Here is a 20074-nt window from a genome sequence, read left to right on the forward strand (position 1 = left end):
ATTTCAGCAAATAAAAACAATGTTTTATAAAACCATGTATGGTCAAACCTCCCTCTGAAACCGTCTCCTCCCTTCTATTGTTTGTAATTACGTCAATCTTGGATGACGCTATTGGCAAGGGTGGGTTAGGGGCAGCATTGGCTAAAAGCCGGAACGAGGGTGGTCGTATGTTGGACAGATTAAAAATGTTTTCTGTTGATCCTCCAATGAGAAGTTAACATGTTACATGAACACACTCACTCCTCAAGAGCAACAACTGACTTCAATTTACCCTCGTGTTCAGATTACTCAGAATTTTATCTGAGAAAAAAACAATTACTATTTCATTTGATTTCATAAATTGTGCTTGATACACTTTGATGAATTTAACCCTGAAGTGACTGATTTCCTCTGAAACTCGACATGTATGAAGGCCACCCCTACACAGCAGTGAAACATCTGGATGAAAGTTTATATAAATGTAAGCTATCCACATCGCAGTTTCTTGAAGTCTCCTCTCATTCATATATTCACTCTGGAAATAAGTACTCGATCTGAAACTCTTTAACTCATTACTCTTCATTTGTCTTGAATCTATAAATGCTAATATTTCAGGTATGCACAATATAACTAGCGTATTGTCTGTTTCTTTGGAGAAGGGAATCCTCTTGTGTTACGCCGATGTGTCTCCCTTTATTCATGACTTCTTCTTTTCCAAATCTAGTGTCTCTGGATAGAGGTTGTGTATGTCTGTTGTGTGTATAGAAATCCCTCAAAGATAAAAATTGGATTCAGAACTTTCTATTACCTAGTATTTAAATCCTTAACTTATAAATACTACCTGTCTATTGATCTAAATATATCCAAGTATGCCTTTAAATAAAGACAAAATAAATATTGATGCTGGAGGATTTGGCATCATGCATCCACACTGTGACTCTCTGGTTTCCTTTATTGAAGCCGCTGTTATATCTGGATCGATCAGCAGACGCAGATTCATAGACGAGTGAGCCAAAAGTTTCATTGAAATGCAAATGCAATTTTATATTAAAAGATAGCAAAGGGATAATTCACTATATCACACAACACAGCTTGTTAGTACTGCCATGGAAATACATATACAGTCTTTTCATATTTACACATCAAGTGACAACCAAAACAGAAATCATAAATACCTCTTTTTGTTAACTTTACAACAGCTATACGCGACCAGTATTTCAGAAGATAAAAAGAGCACTATTAAATAACTGGCATCTTCCCTATCATTTACAAGGCTTGGAAACACAGTGGTTAAAATAATCCAGCAAAAAAAAAAAAAAAAAAGTTCTTCTCCAGTGAGTAAAATTAACACAAGTCTAAAAACGCTCATGAAATCCCTTTGTACAAAAGACTATACAACTTAATCAACGGAATATCTTCAATAGAAATGTTGAAATGCTTATGTCCGCGTGATAAAATCTGTACAGTTTGACGCATTCCTGCAGCAGAGTTGGAGGGACTGTTGGAGCCAGGGTGATCGGTAACTGGGTCGCCGTGATGCTCCATCCAATCGTCAGAGACCGTGGTTATGTAGCTGCCGAGACCCCTCGTTCGTTGACCTCAGTGCTTCGTCTAGCAGCAAATCAGCAAACTGCTGAGCTTGTAGCAGATACTTCAAAAATTCTGTTAAGTCTAACCAATATATTTGTCGATATAGTAATATACTCATTTCCTCGTACCATTTTTCAACAGCAAACAGAATGGTACTCTAAACGTTAAAGCGATGCATAATATCTTTTAACTTGTATTAAAGTCATTTCAGTAAGTTGTCAGTGATATATTTCTACACTATAACCCTCGAGGTCTGATGGGGTCAGACATGCACAGTGTTCCTAACGTTCCCACAGCGTACTGTGACAGAAACTGCAAGTGCACGTTTTGCTTTACAGATTCAGAGTTGATGTGTCAAAAACTCAAATTACCAAAAGTACCAATGAGCTTATCTACCTCTGTTAGCATTTAGCCATGCAGAAACTTAGGGTTCTTTGTGCCAAGGCGGCCATTTTGCTTTTACCATGAAACCTGCCCGAACGATAACTCAACAGAGAGCTTTAAGTTTTGTGATTACCTCGAATAGGAACAAAGACTGTTATTTCACGTGATTGAAATATTTCAAAAAATTGTCACAACAACACAGTTTTCTTAAAATGATCTCAGTCAGCTTAGTCATTTTGTGAAATTGAATTATTTGTTTTCTAAAAGCAAGAGTACATACTGTAGTTGGACAAAGAGGTAAAAAAAAACAAGTCTGGGATCCCTTAATGCCTTTTTAAATAGTTTAAGATAACTGAGATTTTAGCTTCAACATCGTCTGATTTCATTAGCTGAGAGAGTGTGGCCCTTCATTGTTAAATCAAATCGCTTCAATCTCTTGTAATAAGTGCTGTCGTAGAAAACTATTTATTATCTTGTAAATAAACCCAAGGATCAAGTTTCATGTTTTCAGAAGAACCCATGAAAAAAAACCCTGGGGAAGACATCCCTGAAACATAAGACAGTCTGAAGGTAATTAAACCCAAAGCTATCTGCATGGCTGAATAGCTAGAAAAAAAATCTTTTTTTTCTTTGATATGGTTGACCAAACCCAAGTTGAAGAAATGTCCCTAACGTTTTAAAAACCTCTGAGAAAAATAAATATTCAGCTGAGGGAAGAAGAAGAATGAAATGTTTGGCACTTAGGCTGTTACTTCATATTGACTTTGTCTGCTAAGCCAGAGGATCAACAATGGTTGAATAACAACTTTAAAATGAAAAGAAAGAAAGACAAAAGGCTGCTTTCAGGATAGTTTTGCAGAGAATGAATGGAGCTGCCAGTAGCAGCTACAGTAAGTCAATGACCTGTTAAAAGGCTGTAAAATCAAAAATAAAATGAGGAATCATGAGGTCTCCCACTGGTGAGGGCAAAGTCAGTGAAGTCAAACAAAATGAACACCCTGTAAATTAGGATATATTTCTATTGATGTTTAAATGCAGAAAGAAGCATGGAGACTCTGTGAAGCCCCACCCTTTGGCACTGTTATAAATACAACTTTTGAAAACCCCCGGGGGGGTCCTGCTGCAACAAAGTTCTAATGCAACACTCTCGCCAGCAAACCCACTCGGCTAGTACAAAAAAAAGGTTCATAAATAGAGTTCATCAAGTCATGAGTGGCATCGGAGAGTATGTTTTAGCGTTGTCCAGGGGACAAAAAGTCCACTTCAAAATAAAGGTGAAGTTGTACACAGAGAAGCGTCTGTCGCATTGAGCGTCTGCATCCTTGAAAAAGGCTCCAGGTAACGCTTGTGTCTCTCTGTTCACTTCCTCCCCAGAGTCCTTTGCTTTTCTTATTCCAGCATGCTCATTAGTTTATCAAGTTGCCTAAAGGCAGTAGCATTGACGGTTCTGTTCCAAGACTGTACTGCATGTGTGTGTGTGTGTGTTTGTGTGCACAAGTAGGACGGAGCCCCAGTTTCAGAGACAGGAGTTGTGTTTATGTGAGCTTATTTGTGTGTAACCAGGTTTATATGTACCGTTACTCTACGTATGCAACAAGTTCTGTGTTTGTACTAACAGTATTTCTGTTTCTGTGTGTTTGTACCAGCTATAAATACAGGTGTGTGCGTTTGTATTAGGTAATGGAGGTTATTGTTAAAGCATGGAGGAAAGTGGGAGCCTCCCTCACACCTCGCTCTCCGTGGAGGGCTTGCGCGAGGAGGCCCAGCCGGTGTCGGGCAGGCTGTGTTGGGCGTGACGCTGAGGGGTGATGGCTGAAGGGGTCAGGGTGGTTATGGAGGAGCATTCGGACGCCTCCTCCTGGAGGAGCTGCTCCGTCTCGCCGTCGTCTAGTGAAGCGCTGCTGGCCTGCAGGGACACGGTGTCGGTGCGCATGCAGGTGTGCAGGCCGCCTCGGGACGGCTTGATCTGTTTTAGGTCGTCCCAGTAAAGCTCCTCATTGGACAGGAGACACACACCCTCCACGATGCGGATCTTCTCCTTGGTGTAGCCTCCGTCCACTCCACCCTGAAGGGCAAGAGATATATGAATTAGTCAGAGTGGTAGTTTTATCAGAAAAAAATCCAACCCTGAGTTATTTTTAATATTTTACACTAAACATGAATTTATGATGGAATGTCTTGTTTTGGTTTTAGTGCACTTACTCACAATGAGCCATCAAGATCAAGTTTTTTTTTAACATAAACAAACTAAACAAACCAAAACTCAAAGGTTCCTACTGTTAGTGTTGGATTTCCCTCTAAAGGATTCACCCTCAACCCACTGCACACCACTCCAGAACAAGATGTCACTTTCAAACACAACCCATGCACAGCTAGTTGGCTCGTTGGTGCTTAAACACAGTGCTTTTTTCCAGCTATAGAATTACCTCTAACAGAAAAAGCAGACTGTAACCTGGAGTGAAACTCACTGGCTTGCTCTACCACACAAAGATTATTGCACAAACAAATATAACACAGGATATGAACACATTTGATTTCTCATCTTAAACAGGGAGATGACACTATTTTACAAACTAAATGGAGTAATGGTATTCAGCCCTCTATTTTTAAGTGTGTTCAAATCATTCCGTCTGCAGCAGAAGGAATATTTTGAACAACATTAGGCCATCTCCAGCATGAAATACTTGGCAGCCTGCAAGCAGCCCAGCAGCAGAAGATGTTTGCAGTAGTTTTAAGGAGTTAAAGGGGTTGCAACTATCAGATCATGAAACAAGTTCAGGTTCATAAAATTGATTGTAAGAATTGCCTTCAATGGTATCAAAGTGTTAGCTCGACTTGAACGCTACGCTACATGATGTGCTGCAGATAATCCTATTCCTAAGATTACCCAATGAATTCTTTTTGCATTATCAGTTCTGTTAGAAAGTTTCCATGTAAGGAGATATTGGATATAAATCTCTGATAGGCTCATTTTGGCTCAATAATGTATCTGCCAACAGATATTTTGGTTGAGTTCCAATACAAGTAACAACATTAACGCAACCAATCGAGTTAGCCTAGCGGTTAGGTCGCGCCCCATACGCAGAGACTATAGTCAGGGGCGTGTCTCCAGGGGTGGCCAGGGTTGGCATGGGCCCCTGTTGAACTCTGATTGGCTACCCCAGGTTCCACCGGAAAATCTAAATCTTTGATTGGCTATTTGCCTAATCAGTGGTGGGACTTAGGTATAAGTAAAGTACTTTCAGTATTAAATAAATACTTTGCTCTTCCCACAAAATTGGCCACGGAATAACTTGTGCACACTGTCTTAGCGTGCAATAAACTTAATTACCAATAACTGTTTCTAATTACTTGAAATTGTGACTTTGCACATCTTTGTTTTTGAGTCCCTAAAGAATCAAGTTAAACATATTCATATGTTGCTAAATTGTGTTACCTAAAGTACATATCATGAGTGGAGATGGTAAGGGTAAAAAAATGATATAATAGTCTCATGCCACCCCTGCAAAAGTCAGTGCCCAAGGTGGGCCACCCCAGTTAAAAAAAGTCTGGATACGCCCCTGGCTTTAGTCCTCCAAGTGGCCTGTGTTTCTTTTCCCTCCATTCCCCACTATCTCCTGATTTCTTACTCTATCCACTGCCCCATCACAGCAAAGGCAAAAGCCCAAAAGTAAATCTTAACCAGAAAAAAAATACCTATCCAAATGTTGAATGAAATCTTCCTGGCCTGTTTAAATATCCCTAAACAAAGATAAGTGCTAGGTAGTCAAAGCAATGACATGCTACCGATCACAGAGCTCTGTCACTGCACCAAACAGTATTAATATTGGGAAGCAGTTATTATCATGCAATGAAAGACAGAAGAAATGGAGTAAAAACAAAGAATAGCAGAGGACAAGTTAGAAAAAAAAAAAAAAAAGCACAACAGGAAAGGACACAACTCTTTCATGCTGTGTGGCTACCTCTCCACGGAACAAGGGGGTCAAAAGATAAAGGGAGAGAGGGAGTTGTAGGGATGAGAGAGCTGCGGTGAAGAGAGAGAGAGAGAGGGAAGAAAAGATGAAGTCTGGCGTCTTTATCCTGCTATATTTCAACAAAACCAAACTGAGCAGAGAACAGGAACATTTGTCTCTGTGGTTATCCACCATACAGCTACATTATCTGTGATCAAAACACAATGGATTCACCTAAAATCCATTCACCTGTTAAATGAAAAAAAAAAAAAAAGATGTAATTTTCAGCTGTGTGTTACCTCTTTCTTATATCGAAGTTGGTTGTATATTGGAGGCTTCTGCGACGCCTCGATCTTGACCTCTTGCGTGGACGTCCGGTACGAGGGATTACTGTACGTTAGGTTGCTCACTCCCGGATCAGCAAACTTTGACTTTTTATGTCTGCCATTTAAAAAACAGGAATAGAAGAGCACAGGGTTTAAACATCGAAACATCTGCAGTGTTTAAAATGTGGGTCAATAAAACCTTTTAGGACTGTAGTGAAAACAAAGAAGGAGTGTGAAGAATGGGGACTAACCTGTAAATGATCAAAGCGGCTATGAGAATAAGAATAGCCAGGATGGTCAGAACTCCACCAATCACGTAGCTGATATGAAGTCCTTCTCCTTTAAAATATGGCACAGATGTTAGAGACTGAAGGGTTGATCAAACAGCTTTAGATAAAGGTCACATATTATCCATAATACTCTTTAACATGTTTTTCTAACACTGATATGTGTCCCTAGACTTTCAGCAGACCACTGAATTAAGAGAGAAGTCCATCCTCTCCATCTTTTGCCTGCTCCACTTTTCAGAAAATGTGTGCTCAAACAGGCTGTTTGGAGATTTTCCCTTCATGACATCACAAAGGGCAGTGACCCCTCCCCCCATGTTTGATTATATTTACAAATGGGGAAACTTCAAAAATGGGGCTGACTCTAAATGTAGAAGTTATCATGTTAGCTTGCTAGCTAACAGAATCACCACCCACACCCTACCGGCACTAAAACCACAATGTGTCTGTTTTTCATTTCATTCTGTGATTGTTCAATAAACAAGATTCAAGGAGTAAAGTAGAAGCTTTAAGAAAGTCTACTTGAAACTTTTCATAGAGCAGAGCAACGTTAGGAGTTTCCCAAACCAGGTTACATCCCTCCTGGACGTGAATCTGTGCCTCACTAATCTACCTGACCTGAATGTTGGACTGCCCCTTTAAAACTACTTTCACCCTGCTGACTTCAAAATAAGAGATTCATATAGTCACCATGAGGAGCCGTCACCACGTTGCTCAAACAGTTTCCATCGTTCAGGTCCTTTTCAGTGCAGCTGTCAAAATCAAACAGACTATTAAACTCCATGTTCTTTATTTAATACTAGACATGATCTCTGGAGAAAGACTTTGTTCTCTTCTCTAATTTCTCTTAAGACGAGCAATTAGATAATTCTCCTCCATGAAATTAGACATTTTTCCACCTGAGAGCAGTCAAGAGTATTTTCAAGAAAGAAAGAAATCTGCAGTTTTAAGTCGGTGCTATTCCTTGTAATATAGTTCTTCTAAAAATCAATGACAAGATCCATTCATTAAATTTAACACACACACAGCATTAGCATCAGAAAAAGTCTGTGTGTGTTTCTCAGCGGGATGAGTACTCTGAGTTTTCCTGAAACAGAGTTCAGAGATGTATAACATTTTGTTTTGAGAGCAAGTGAAGGAAAAATAAATTCAAATAAACAAAGAGCCTTACTTGACGAGGATGGGTCCTCTATGTGGAGTGTCTGTTGGACCTCTGGGGATCTTGTTGGGAACAGGAGTGCTGCTGGTTCCTTTGGCAGGTGAGGTGGGGATGTATCCTGAAACTGATAAACAACTGCTGATCAGAATCAGACCTTCTTAGGTATTTCTTATTAATCAAGCATTCGGGGTATGGGTCAGTAACAACAGTGGTCACTTACTGGTGGAGCAGGGTCGCCCGTCTGGTTCATCAGGGCAGGCGCACACAAAACTGTTGGTCTTGGCGAAGCAAAGGTGAGTGCAGCCGCCGTTATTTACCCCGCAGAGATTTGTACCTGAACGAGAGCAGGCACAGCATTAACACCTGATAACCAAACAGTCAGAGTGGTGTAGTTAAAAACAGGTCACAATGATGACATCATGACACTGACAGCTCAGTGACGCTGAATGATAAAGGTCACAGATCAGTTAAAAAGAGCTTTTAGGCAGTTTGTTACACGCTTCAATGCAACTAAAACTCATTACATGAGCAGGACTTGACCCTACATGAGCACAAACAAATACATAGTGCTGCTGGTGACAGCCAGAAAGAGAACTGCTAGTGTAATACAATGAAACGCAAATTAAATTAAATTTGACTGATGATTAACTCTAGTTATATCAGCGCATATCTGCGATAAAAATTAGCTGATACCGATAGTCGCTTCATATGCTAATATCGGCCGATATTATCGGTCGGCCAATTAATCGGTCGGGCTCTAATTATTTAGCCAAATTAAGATGTTGCTGTATTGTAGAAGACTTGAACTCAGTAAACAAGACCATGCACTCTAAATAAAATGTTTACCAAGGTAATTAATCAACTGAGGAGCAAAGGGTCATTCTTCTATGTCTGCTTTTATGTGAGAAGACTTATGTTCGCTAACACTACAGTCGCCCTCTGGTGGCCATAATAAACAAAAAAAGAGACAATCCCAAACTGGCTTCACTTTTGAAACAGAGAGCCTACATCCAACTTCTTATGCCCGGTCTATAGGTTCCTCTTGAATGTGTGTCCTCACAGAAAGTTTAGTAAGCAAGGTGGGTTCTTTATCATCTCCCATGTCATCTAGAGGTGTCTGAAGCAAAAGTCTCCATACCTGTCTGTCGTTGAGGTGACACCACTATAATATCCATGAGGCCCTCCACGTTGGCCAGCACGGTTTCCTTGTTACGGCCGGTGTGTTTGTCCACCCGCTGGATGGACTTAGTCTGCCAGTCCGTCCAGTAGATCCAGCGGTCTTGCTGCGAGAGTCGGGAGAAAGGGGTTAGAGGGGAGGACACCGGCTTCAACTGGGGAAACGAGGGAGAAGAAGAGAGGAGAGGAAAACACAGACAAGGAGAAGGGGTATGGGAGGAAGAAAGGGGAGGGAGGGAGGGAGGGAGGAGGAAGAAAAATGAGGGTCAGAGTGGAAGGGAAGTAAAGAAATGGTTAAGTCGAATGAGTTCAGTATGAGTTGGAGGACGAGAAGACGACCACTGAGAGTCACACGGTGAGCCGATGAGTGAAAGAGAGCAGGTGAGTGGAGGAGGCAGCCAGGAGGAAAGGTCAGCCCAGTGATTGACAGCTGAGGACGAGGAGGGACGGGTGTTACCTGTGTTAGGGCGAACGGGTGGGACACAGGACTGACGAGGATCTGACGCAGTTTCCCGTTCAGGTCCGAACTCTCGATCCTGTCCAGGTGGGCGTCCACCCAGAAGATTCTGCAGAAAACACCAATGAATCATAAACACACACGTATCTGTAAAAAATACTTGAAAATGGTTCTGACTGCACTTTAAAAAAAAAAGAGTCTGAACCTCCTGTGAGGCTGTCATGCAAATTACACACATGGAAACAAAACTGTTGGAAAAACGTTTCTATCGTTGAGTTGTTACATAAATAAAAAACCTTTATCCTCCAGCTCTACATGACCCGATGTAATCATGCTGACATCTAGTACCTTAGAAGTTAGAATTAGCATTTCAGGATGCTATACTTTCCTAAAGAACTGTGTGAAGCTAAGTTATGTTAGCTATGTTAGCTGTGTAACTGTTTTCACTGAATGTAATGCAACATTTTGGATGTTAGCATTGTAACCGCTTATACGCCTCAGGTTATTACTAGTAGTTAGAATTTATTACACTACCCCCAAGGCCAAAGAGGTACGTTTTAACTCTGAATTTGTCCCTTAAATGGGAGGGGGATGGCTTTTAAACATAAATCTCATCAATGGGCACTACATGCTAACACACAGAGGCAATCTAATGCAATCTTATTCATATAGTAAAACAATATCTTATAATCAAGAGCATAAATCTCAGTCTGCTCATTTATTCTATAATAAATCAGACACTCTGAATAATCTTCATGACTCTCTGCTTGTCTTATAGATATACTTGATAGTACTTAGATCATCACATTTCCTTCCTTAATATCATAAAACGTTTTATTAGGTCTAATCTCATTTAATCTACAAAGCTCCTGTTTGGGAACAGGAAGCCACGCATGCCGCTCCTTCTGACCTTCTTGTGTCGTAGTCCAGAGTGAGACCGTTGGGCCAGCCCAGGTCCGTGTTGATCAGGACCTTTCGATCCGAGCCGTCCAGGTGAGACCGCTCGATCTTTGCAATGTGGCCCCAGTCGGTCCAGAAGAGGAACCTACAGAGGGGGGGTAGAAGTGGTGAGGAGACTTTCTATTGTACAAACAAACTAGAAAAACTCAAACCAGCTAAAATGTACACAAAAAAATAAACAGTCATGTTTGTCTGTCGTTTCTAATCATACACGTTTTCTCCTCCTTATTTCTGAAAAATTCATCATCTGCCATTCAAACATCTTTTAACAGAGAATAAAAGATTATAATGTTTAAGAGACCTCTGTGTCCTGCACTTGAGTGAAATAGAAGTTACATTTAAAAGTGAAGCCCAGTTTCCTTTTTTCCCATTCGTACCCTTTGCTCGGGAACACTGCGATGGCTCGGGGTTCATCCAAACTGTTGTTGACCAGGACTTTGCGGCTCGTCCCATCCAGGCGGGCCACCTCGATGGTGTTCCTGCCTGTGTCAGTCCAGTACATGTTCCTGGACACCCAGTCCACAGCCAGCCCATCTGTGGTCTTCAGGCCCTGGCTGATCACCGTCTCCATGCCAGTGCCATCGAGGTTTGATCGCCTAAAACACAAAATAAACATGTATATAAAACTACAGAGCAACTTCAGCACGGATTTAATAATCCTGATAACACTGATAAATAATGGGACTAAAGGTTGCATGTTAAGGTGGTTTGCATTTTCACCTTATAACATCCAGGGTGACATCAGTATAGTAAAGTTTTGCATCCACGCTGTCATAGTCCAGTGAGATTACGTTGTGCAGCTCAGGCACAGGTACGTGGACGTCCGTGTGGTCGTTGGTGTCCAGGGAGATCCTGCGCACGCTGACCCGGTTGGAGAAGAGCAAATACGTCTCTGGGGAGTCGTCACAGGACCTGCCGTCTCCCTTGAGCAGGATGCCGGTGGGACAGGCGCAGGATGTACCGTTCGGACGAGGCAGGCAGAGGTGAGAACAGCCCCCGTTTCTCTTGCCACACTTGTTAAAACCTGAAGGAGACACAGACGAAAAGGATTGATGCAAAGGAGTGCTTTTCATTGAAGACTCTCTGTGTGCAGTTAAAACAGATTGTTGTTTGCACTCAGGTGTCTTAACTCTTCAATCACTTGCCAATCCCCTGGAGAGCTTAGCATAATACTTTTAAGAAAAGCTGTAATCACGTAAACAGAAGCAAAAAGCCAGTTAACTAAAGTGTGGTCTTTATGAAGCGAAGGGAAGAGGTAGAAAACAGCACAGTTAGATGGAGCTAAACGGCTTCCAATAATCGACAGTTTAAAAAAAAAGGACTGTTAAACACAAAGCAGCAGAGCGGAGATATCTTGGCTGTGAGTTGTTTTCTATGGTGACAAGCTACAAAAACACTGAATCCTACACTTCCCATAATGCAACAAAATAAATACTGACATCTTTCAATGTCCACAATGTGCAGCAGAAGTTATAAACACAGGCTTTCCACTGAAAACATTTCATCTGAAGCCCAAGCAGGGGGACATTGAGGTTGAAAAGAAGAACGCAACTGTTTTCACAGCAGTCGTAAACTGATTTTGACAACTCAAAAAGTCGGAGTGACCCTTGGTTTACATTTCCGACAAACTCACCGAGTGGCCTCTCCCTGTCCACGGCCTGGATGTCCATCAGGCCCGGCAGGTTGGCCCGCACAGTGATGGTGTTGGTCCCGGTGTTCTTGTCAGCTCGCTGGATGCTGCGGCTCTGCCAGTCGGTCCAGTAGATGTGGGGCCCCAGCAGGGTCAAACCGTACGGGTGCTGAACTGGAGTGACGAGGGTGCGGCGGTTCTGCCCATTCAGGTCAGCTAACTCGATACGCTGGAGAAGACCGGAGATGTGAGAGGGATTAGATTGAGGGAAGTAACTAAGTTAGAACATCTTTATGATCAAACACGTTTTTCCCTCATATATGTGTCATTTCACGAAGTTTACATCACATTCATAATTACTGTTTAAGTGCTATAAAGCTAAAGATTCAAAAATCTATTGTACAGGAAAGTATCTATGATCTAGTGACTTTGAATAGATGTGAAAGCAGGAAACTGCAAGTCCTTAAAGACTCAGAAACCTTGGCTTCTGCATTATGATGATATATGATATACTGGTGAAGCCATATTGGATTTGGGTGTCTGTACTGACCTCTGTGTGAGCGTCAGCCCACAGTAACTGTGAGCCGGCCATGTCGATGGCGAGGCCGTTGGGCCAGCCCAGGTTGTTACTGATGAGGACCTGCCGGTCTGACCCATCCATCGACGAGCGCTCCAGCTTAGCGTGCTCTCCCCAGTCGGTCCAGTACAAATAACTGGAGAGAGAGAGAGAGAGAGAGAGAGAGAGAGAGAGAGAGCACAGCCAAAAGTCAGATATCATAAGAAGACTCCGTGAAGGAAAGAAACAAGATAGAAAGGACCTGCTGAGGTGTAAAAAACAGCAAGTATTACACATGTTTGTTTGACATTCTTTATTAATCCCTGAGGGACATTCTTGTTAACACTGTTATTAAGAGACATGCTTCTCAAACATATAGGCCCACTTGCTCAAGGGCACATCGGCAGTACTCGGGAAGTCACCTGGATGTGACCTCTCTCCAGGTACCATACCAAATTTCATGTTTTGTTCCACACAGGGACTTGAACTGGCGAACCACCATTTCCCAACCCAAATACCTACAGACTGAGCTACTGCCGCCCCAAAATAAATCAGCTGCGATAGTGACAAAATATGACATAACATCTTAATGGGATTTTACCACTAATGCACCTAATCAGAACAGCTAAGAGTCCAAAAATAAAAGGTGTAAAAGAGTCAACAATATCAGTGAATGATATTACTTTTAGTGAAAAAGATCATGATCATTTCTTTCTCTTGACAGAAAAGCAAATGTGCAATTTTCTAATTGGATGAATTCTCGCATGTTCAGAGAATAACAAATCTTTAAAACAACACACGATCTCAGTGAAACAGTATTCTAATGTTATCTTTTCCAGGTCAATCAGCATATTTTACTAAGTACTTGAAAAATGAGAAACTCTCATGCTCCAGCAGTCTCACCCCATTTCATTGTAAAGGGCGATGGCTCGAGGGCTGTCCAGGTTCTGCCAGACGAGAACTTTCCTCATGGAGCCGTCCATGTTAGCCACCTCAATACGGTTTGTTCCCGTGTCCGTCCAGTAGATCTTCCTCCCGACTGCGTCCACCGCCAGGCCATCGGTTGTCATCAAGCCTTCAAAGAGACAGCGAGACAGAGTTATGACACTTTGCCTCCGTGGAGTAAACCAGCCGTGAACATCTTTTAGACCCTCCTCACCTGTAGATATGATGTCCTCCTGTGCTTTGCCGTTAATGTTGGCTCTGCTGATTTTCTTCAGTGTGCTGTCAGACCAATAGACTTTCCCTGTAATGAAACACCACAAACAGATGTAAGAACCGCGTCTCTACCACCTGTCGTCACATTAAAAGCAGCTTTTAAACGTGGAGGGGACGCACAAACCTTCTTTGGGGTCGACCCCGATGGCGATGGTGTTTTTCATAGAGCTGTTGACGGCCAGAACAACATCAGCAAAGTAAGGGATATCCAAAGAAACCATCCTGATGTCCGTCCTCCTGGCAAAGATCAGGAAGCTGCTCATACCTGCACACACACAAACAAACACAACAAACACACAACACACACATTAACAACCATTAAAGCAAAGGGCCTGACATGCTTTGATCTTCCATGTATTTACTTCAACTCTCCTTAGATGTAATTTTTGAAGGATTTTGCTGTAACTATTGTAATATGGGCTTTACTTTGAAATTCATATTTTTCTAAGATCAGCGCTACATTTCCCATAATGCAATCTGGCAATGCAAAATTGTAGTATAATGTTGCTCCGGTGGTCAAAAATGTACAATTGATTCTGGATTTACCCCCTTACTTTTTGTTTTGGTAGTTTGGTAAATATGCACCATTAGGTTGCAAAACTACACCACACTGCAAACACAGATGTACAGTGAACAAATAACTAGAACGTTTTAACAATAGTGACAAAGTCTGAATTTCATTTTAGGAGCTCATTATCTGTGTTTCTCTTGATAAGACCTTGGAGAAATGTGGAAAAAAAAACTGCAGAGCACAACATCCATTTCAGGTTTGAGGTGAAATATCTCGAATCATACCAGGTGTGCAGGTCTTTCCATCACTCTGCAGGTTGATGCCGGTGGGACAGGCACAGCTGGAGGCTTTGGGAGCAGGAGCCAGCAGACAGAGGTGGCTGCAGCCTCCATTATTCACAGCACATGGGTTTTGTACTATTGGTGGAAACAGAGAAAAATGTACTCAGGTTACCTACCGACTTTTTTTTTGGGGCACTTAAGAGGCAATGATTGGAAATGGACTGGAAAAAAAAAAAGGGTCAATTTTAATTTAGTTCTCTCCTGGTTGATTTTAAACTAATTTTCCTTTATTGTATTGAACTGCCTCTCCATACCTGCCTGTTGAATCTATCTTATTCCTGTTATTTGCATTTTTACAATGTTGCCCTCTCTGTTGATCTCTGTTCTGTTGTTGTGTTGCTGTATTTGCTTTGTCTGTCACAGCACTTTGTAAACATTTGTTTTTAAATCTGCTATATAAATAAAGCTGTTATCATTATCATTATTATTATTATTATTATTATTATAATAGAAAAACACAACTTTCAGACACAGACAATAGAACTCAATAAAGCTGCAATAGTCATGGTGTCAGATCTGAGCAATGGGAAACTGCAGCAACTACCTGGACACATGTCCTTTTTGAACATTGTGCTGCAAATCAGTGATCCTAAACATACATGTTAATTAAAGCACTGTAGTTATGTTTTGCCATGTGATTGATCAGCAACAGTTTGACACACAGACCTGTCTCACGAAGCCTGTGGAACATGTGGATGTCCATGAGATTCTCCAGGTTTTCAGCCAGCGTGTGTCTGCCCAAGCCGGTGAGTTTATCGGCGCTCTGGATACTCTTCGACTGCCAGTCGGTCCAGTACAACTTGTCCAGGTGGACAGTCAGGCCGAAGGGGTGAGGAAGCTGGCTGCCGATCAAAACCTGCATGAGAAGACGCCAGTAGAGGTTGTGTGAGAGATTTCAACTTTTCAAAACATTTGTGTTTAAAGTTGTTCTCAAATTGATGGAAAATAAAAAAAGGACAAAAGACAAATCTATCAAATTACAAAGTATGTACCGGCACTTCCTATATTCCACTTTTGTCAGCGTAAATAACTTGTAATATTAAGAATGAAGATAAACTTTGTGAGGCTAAATCTGAGGCTATAAACATATTTAAAGCATTTACCTGTCGGTCTGAACCATCAAAGTTGCCAAATTCAATAGTCTTCATGCCGGCATCAGCCCAGTACAGGCGCTTGGTCTCATAGTCGATGGCGAGCCCGTTTGGCCACGTCAGATTGGACGAAATGATAACGATGCGACTGGATGCGTCCATTCCTGCACGCTCAATCTTTGGGTTGGCACCCCAGTCAGTCCAGTACATGAAACTATGGAGATAGAATAACACGAATGAGAAGGAATAAGAGTGCCATTGAAGGTTCATGTCCATAGAACACTTTTTTTTTAAAGTTTGTAAGCTCACCCTCCTATCGGGTCAACAACAATGTCCCTGGGCCGGTCCAGGTTCTCCCATATCAGGACGGTCCGCATGCTACCATCGGCATTTGAGACCTCGATACGATCCGTACCTGAGAAACAAAAAAGCACCATAACTGTTTGAAATCCAAGAGCACACACTGTCATGACGGTGATTGTACATAATACATCTGAAATATGACGATTTGTAAATGTAGCTGTTTACCTGCATCGGTCCAGTAGAGCTTGTTGGTCACCCAGTCAATCGCCAAACCTGCAGGGCTCTCCAGACTGGTGTCCACCACCACCTATAAACACAGGGTACACAAAGATCAGTGTCTGCTTTGAGGAAACCACATTAGACTTTTAGAATCAAGACAGCAACATTTTCTTTGAAAATAAACTTCTTTTTTTTTTTGCAAAGTTACTGGACGACAAAGTGAGCTGAATCTCACTCACAGCAACTGAACTGTAAAACTAAAGGATCTTCCAAGAAGCATAAAATACTGTTGTACTTTCAAATTACAACCAGTAGATGGCAGTATTGCATAAACCTAAACGCTGCTCTCCTCACTGCTGCAGGTCTTTTCAAAATCAGGAACAGATTGAAATGTTGAATTAAGCCCGACTGGAGATGTCACTGACCTCCTGCTTGCTGCCGTTCCACAGCGCTCTGTTGATGGAGTCAGTGGTGACGTCCGTCCAGTAGATGTAGCCGTCTTTGGCGTCCCAGTCCAGAGCCACGGCATTGCGCACGTCGGCCAGAGGGATGACGTCATCCGACATGTCCTCTGTGTCGAAGCTGACTCGTCGGATGTCCGTCCTTCGGGCAAAAAGCAGGAACTTGTCAAGACCTGATTAAAGACCAAAGGTCTTCTGTCAGTCTTCTAGGTTTAACAGTGGGGTCAACAGTGAACACAGCAAAACAGCACGGACACACAGACAACTCGCAGATCTCAGTCTACATCAAATATTTAACTGTATCCTGAAGTCAGGTGATAACAGGCTAAAAAAAATGTTTTGATTTTCACAAATAAAAATCTCACATTAACTCAACTTTGACAAATGTGAAAGCAAAGGGACTGACCGTCGGCACAGTTGTAGGTGTCCACCTTCTTGAAGCCGGTGGGACAGGCGCAGGTGAAGGTCTTGTTGCTGGGGAGACACAGGTGGCTGCAGCCTCCGTTGTTTGTGCCACAGCGGTTCCTGCCACCTTCAGGAGAGACGGAGAAAAACGACTCAATGATATGGAATAGTGTAATTATTAAAAAAACAAACAAACAAAAACTCTTGAAAGTGATTGTCTACGAGTTTTGCAGCCTCCTCTTTTTGCAGCAGACCACTCATCCTCTCTCAGTCTCTCTGGTTTGACATTCTGGCTTGAAGATTTTTTTCTTATTTGGACACTTTCCTTCTTGCTCTGGTTTTATAATTGTCAATAATATGAACTATGAATGTGTTGAATAGATCAGATGCTGATCTATCAAGAGAATTGACTATAAAGGGGCATTGTGAGTTTTTCTGGGGTGCCGGTAGCCGGATGCCAGATGCGTACAGATCCTCGTCTCAGGGGCCGTGGGTTTGAATCCACCTTGACCCTTTGCTGCATGTCATTCCCCACTCTCTCCTCCCATCATTTCCTTTCTCTCTTCAGCTGTTCTATCCAATAAGGCAAAATGGCCCAAAAATATCTAGGACATCTAGTACATAATGTCTTATATGATCATGGCTTTTATATAAATTATCCAGTTTCACCTCTCCTCCGAAAGACTTCTTCAGTTTGAAACTAACTGGTGGACATATCTGAGTCATTGACCTAGGTCAGTGACTTGGCTAACTACTCTCATGTGAGTCATACTTGATTTTAAGCACGCTAATGATCCACGGAGCCTTACATTTCTAGCTCCGTCCACCACTTCCTCATGATGGATTGATGTTGGGTAACCAAAAAATGAGTAAGTTATTTCACCTGCTCTTTTGTAAAGTGTCTTGAGATAACATTTGTTATGAATTGGCGCTATACAAATACATATTGAATGATTGATTCGATTGATTGGTTTGCAGTTATGCACATTGTATTATCTCTGTCCTGTCCATTTACTGTTGAGTATGGTTGTGGCTTTCTTTGAACCTAAGAAACAAGAAAAAATGATTTGAACCACTAATCTCTGGCCATTAGCAACTATAATTGTTACTTTGCTTTTAAAAGACTTTGGCTGTTGCACGAGTCAAAGGCAAAACCACAAGATTCACAATAACTCAACTGAAGTGGCTACATACTAAACATTTAAAACATTCAATCTGGACTCCAGTGTTTCTCACTGCTCTTAGTTTCCAAACCAACTCGATTTAATATATGCATTTAATATTCCATTTGGGATGTTTTTTATTGCCCTGCCTCATGCCCTTGCTGTCATTTCACAACACTGAACACAATAACAACAGCCCGCAGCTTTTTCCTAACTCCCAAAACAAAATATAGGAGTGTTTGAAATGGTGAAAAAAAAAAAAGCTTCAACTTTACACCATCTTATGACACAATGCACATTGGTTGCTCTCAATTTTCTTATCACAAGGATGTTTCACTGCTTTGTTTTAACAGATACATTTAGCTTCAGCTGAGTACTGACCTGCAGGCTGCCTCTGGGGGTGCAGGGTGTGGATGTCCATGGGGAAGTGCAGCTTGTTGCGAATAATCTCCTGGTTCTTGCCGGTGAACTTGTTGGCACTGTTGATGCTCTTGGTGTGCCAGTCGGTCCAGTAAAGGCTGTCCTCAAACACAGTGATGGCAAACGGGTGGGGCAGGCCTGCACAGAGAGAGAAACAACGACTTAAGAGAGGCGGGGGAATCAAAATAGGCAATAAAAACACGATCAAGCGGACAACATTTCTCATGAAAAACAGCTGTTCTTTAAAGGAGAGCTATCATCAAAGTAAACAACTACAGCCGTTATACAGTTTGACACGTTAATAACGAGCAGAGAACTAATGATTCTGTAAGGTCCATGTGGATGTTTGAAGCTCTAAAGATGGAAGAACAAATGCTGCGTTTGGCATGTTCCACCAACGCTCTGCAAACATCCTCCACACTCAGGGCTGTGGGCTCAGGCTGATGTCATATCGTCTCCATTTAGAGCTGCTTTCAATTACCCTGCCTCTCATTGGCCTGGAGCTGGTTTAGCTGTGGCCTGGGCGCCCCCAAAAGCAGAAACACTCCATCGGTTTCCTCAAAGTAATGTAATTTTTCCTTCCACAATCTGAAGGGAAGATGGAGAACAGCCCTTAAACTGGGTCAGACTGATTAAAAGAGGCTCAAAGTGGGCAGATACTGGCTGGTTCTCTTTGTGGTCTCTGACATCATTTTATTTACTTTGCAGAACTAAATAAAACATTTTTTTTTAAAGTTTATTTTTGGGGGGCTTTTCATGCCTTTATGTAGAGATAGGACAGTGGATAGAGTCAGAAATCAGGGAGAGAGAGAGTGGGGCATTACATGCAGGAAAGGATACACATGTCAGATTCAAACCTGGAACGCCCAATTGGAAGTCAATGGCTTCTGTACATGGGGCTTGTGCAGTAACCACTAGACTACGAGCGCCCCCAGAAATAAATCATTTTTAACTGAAGATTTTATTCTGAAGGTCGGTTGTATATCCCGGATGTATTTTCCCAGGTTATATTCAAACGTTGTGAAATGGACACTAGAAGTGTGGGATTTCGGGGCTTGTGCCATATTCTAAGCCGGCTCTCTTGTACTTATGGTTTTAAATGAGGAATCATAAAAAGTAAGAAGTTAGAATAACTGATCTTTCATCCACTAGAAACCATCGATATGAAAACAGACAACATAAAAACAAAAAACAAAGTTACACTGTTACGCAGTTTAAAGTGTGTTGAAACTATATTTTCTATATGGTGAAAATTACTGAAAAAATGTGTTTAGAAAGTTAGCTTCATTTAAGTATTGCATTGAGAAGTCGACACTGTGACTACTTTTATCTCTGTACAATTTGTTGACTTGTGCCGAGAGCTGTTTGCACCAGAGTTTACAGCCCATAACAGTGGAACCGTAGCCTAAACGCTAACATGTGTTGCAGGGAACTCCTCGCAGCTTTGTCTCCATTGGGAACATCTGTTCAGGGTGGCTCGTCCAC

The 20074-nt window shown here is 41.8% G+C and overlaps 1 protein-coding gene across 3 annotated transcripts in view; it reads right to left on the reverse strand.

Annotated features, from left to right (window-relative positions):
• Positions 1 to 997: 997 nt before the first annotated feature.
• Positions 998 to 20074, reverse strand: part of lrp4 (low density lipoprotein receptor-related protein 4) — a 116750-nt gene continuing 97673 nt past the window's right edge. Inside the window, exons 15-39 of one of the 3 annotated variants that reach the window (XM_065952657.1) lie at positions 18551 to 18727; positions 17008 to 17133; positions 16566 to 16774; positions 16147 to 16228; positions 15928 to 16033; positions 15631 to 15832; positions 15194 to 15383; positions 14471 to 14602; positions 13800 to 13940; positions 13617 to 13703; positions 13361 to 13532; positions 12452 to 12614; positions 11905 to 12130; positions 10992 to 11295; positions 10649 to 10867; positions 10222 to 10356; positions 9312 to 9420; positions 8817 to 9009; positions 7899 to 8012; positions 7691 to 7802; positions 7210 to 7271; positions 6484 to 6571; positions 6206 to 6347; positions 5916 to 5977; positions 3880 to 4018 (exon numbers count right to left, since the gene is read on the reverse strand). In XM_065952657.1, coding sequence (XP_065808729.1) covers positions 5936 to 5977; positions 6206 to 6347; positions 6484 to 6571; positions 7210 to 7271; positions 7691 to 7802; positions 7899 to 8012; positions 8817 to 9009; positions 9312 to 9420; positions 10222 to 10356; positions 10649 to 10867; positions 10992 to 11295; positions 11905 to 12130; positions 12452 to 12614; positions 13361 to 13532; positions 13617 to 13703; positions 13800 to 13940; positions 14471 to 14602; positions 15194 to 15383; positions 15631 to 15832; positions 15928 to 16033; positions 16147 to 16228; positions 16566 to 16774; positions 17008 to 17133; positions 18551 to 18727 — 3533 coding nt within the window. In that variant the 3' untranslated portion in view covers positions 3880 to 4018; positions 5916 to 5935. Of the gene's footprint in view, positions 4019 to 5915; positions 5978 to 6205; positions 6348 to 6483; positions 6572 to 7209; positions 7272 to 7690; positions 7803 to 7898; positions 8013 to 8816; positions 9010 to 9311; positions 9421 to 10221; positions 10357 to 10648; positions 10868 to 10991; positions 11296 to 11904; positions 12131 to 12451; positions 12615 to 13360; positions 13533 to 13616; positions 13704 to 13799; positions 13941 to 14470; positions 14603 to 15193; positions 15384 to 15630; positions 15833 to 15927; positions 16034 to 16146; positions 16229 to 16565; positions 16775 to 17007; positions 17134 to 18550; positions 18728 to 20074 lie in introns of all 3 variants that reach the window. The other 2 variants (XM_065952656.1, XM_065952655.1) reach the window with 2 other exon arrangements.

The sequence above is a fragment of the Labrus bergylta genome, chromosome 3 (genome assembly GCF_963930695.1).
Source record: "Labrus bergylta chromosome 3, fLabBer1.1, whole genome shotgun sequence".
In the NCBI taxonomy this organism is placed as follows: Eukaryota; Metazoa; Chordata; class Actinopteri; order Labriformes; family Labridae; genus Labrus; species Labrus bergylta.